The sequence below is a fragment of the Poecilia latipinna genome, unplaced genomic scaffold, assembly GCF_001443285.1.
Source record: "Poecilia latipinna isolate Pla-1442-1.1 unplaced genomic scaffold, P_latipinna-1.0 Scaffold1034, whole genome shotgun sequence".
In the NCBI taxonomy this organism is placed as follows: domain Eukaryota; kingdom Metazoa; phylum Chordata; class Actinopteri; order Cyprinodontiformes; family Poeciliidae; genus Poecilia; species Poecilia latipinna.
Genome location: NW_015113650.1, coordinates 31690 through 33437, shown reverse-complemented (window position 1 = coordinate 33437; position 1748 = coordinate 31690). Strand labels below are relative to the sequence as shown.

Here is a 1748-nt window from a genome sequence, read left to right as displayed (position 1 = left end):
TTCAGCTCAAATTTAACATTTTGTCCAAGCCAAGTTTATCTGTATGTCACGTTTCAGCATCAAGACGTGTCAAAGATAAAAACACAAAAATAAACCGAAGCTTCACATGTTGCATCACATCAAACTGTTGATTAATGTTTTATTTTTAATCTCTAACCAGGCGGGTTTTAGTCTAGATTTAAAGGAACTCAGTGTTTCGGTTGTGCTGCAGTTTTCTGGATGTTTGTTCCAGATCTGTGGTGCCTAGAAGCTGAAAGCTGCATGTTTGGTGTTTAATGCAACAATAAGATGTAAAAACAGCAACGATGATTTCAGAGAAGCAGCTTTTGCTTCGGCCCAACAACAGGAAGTTCACCTGATTAAAAACCAGCAGATAATAATAGCAGCTTCATCCAGGAATGTTCTGGATTTAAATAAAAACTTGAACCAAACCTCCTGAATAGAAACACTTGAGTGTTTTGATGCTGCAGTGAATATTTGTGCCGTCAGCGTAATGTGATGTGATGGTTTTTGGCCGTCTGAAGGACCAGAGGCAGATCCTGGCAGTCGGCGCGAAGCTTTAAAACATGCTGAGCGTTTCTGTGTCTGATGGTCCGGCAGACTCCGCTGGTCGCACCGAACCGAGTTTATCCGTTTGTTTCACCTCCTTCTGCAGGATGGAGCAGATTCTCACTGCAGAAGTAAGTTTCCTTTATTATTATTTACTATTAAATGAATAACCTAGACTGAAACTTTTGACTTTTTTAAAGAAAAGAAACTTTACAAAGAGCATCTTATTGTTTAATTTTAGCTAAGGTAAAGATGTGAGTTTTAAAGATTTTAGTTTTGATATTATTAATCTTGTTGGATTTTCTGTAAAAGGTTTCAGGTCATCAGACAAAGTAAATCCATAAAAAAGCAGTTTATGAGTTAATTCATCACAGGAAGAAAATCCTCATCATCAGCCCTCAGAAGAGACGTCAGTGTTTTATTCAGGCGTTAGAACAATAAATAATTATAAAATCATCAATTAACAGGATTTTATCTTTGTTCAGAAAATCTTAATTAGTTTGAGGATCTAAAATGTGAAGATGTGACAAAAAATAAATAAGTGTGCATGCAGTCACACCCCAACTGAGAAAAAACGAATTGAAATAATCAGGAAAACAATTTTAATAATGAATAAATGAGAAAGGACTATGGTTCCAATAATTAACTAATGTAAAAGTGTAGGAAATTAAACATTTACATTTAAAACAATAAGTACATTTAAAAATAATAAAATGAAGTGTACCTAATGCAGTTAACTGATTTTTTAATTATTGATCTTATTTTAGGAGATGCTGTTTATGAGTGGACTGAGTGGAAATGTTGCAGAACCGAACTATGGTGAGTAAAAATAAATTTAACATGAATAGCAGGAAATGAGGCGTTTTTTTTTTTTTTTTTTTTTACAAAATATGTTCATGTTATTGTTCAGATGTTTTCATGTTTTTCAGATGTTTTCATGTTTTTCAGATGTTTTCATGTTTTTCAGATGTTTTCATGTTGTTCAGATGTTTTCATGTTCAGATGTTTTCATGTTCAGATATTTTCATGTTTTTCAGATAAACAGCCCACATTCGACTGGCCTGCTCAGGAATCCGAGCTGCAGTACTGCAGTCTGACCAGCAGGGGGCAGATCAACTCACACGCCGCCGCTGCTGTGAGTTTTCCCGCCTTTCTTACGTCATGGGGACGGAGACGATACAAGTCCCTGAAATGTTTAA

General features: G+C 35.4%; 1 protein-coding gene across 1 annotated transcript in view; it reads left to right on the top strand.

Moving 5' to 3' along the window:
- Positions 1-449: 449 nt before the first annotated feature.
- Positions 450-1748, top strand: part of LOC106958964 (transcription factor 7-like 1-A) — a 12901-nt gene continuing 11602 nt past the window's right edge. The window contains exons 1-3 of the mRNA XM_015051160.1: positions 450-680; positions 1317-1368; positions 1587-1684. Of these exons, the coding sequence (XP_014906646.1) occupies positions 567-680; positions 1317-1368; positions 1587-1684 (264 nt within the window). The 5' untranslated portion in view covers positions 450-566. The remainder of the gene's footprint in view (positions 681-1316; positions 1369-1586; positions 1685-1748) is intronic.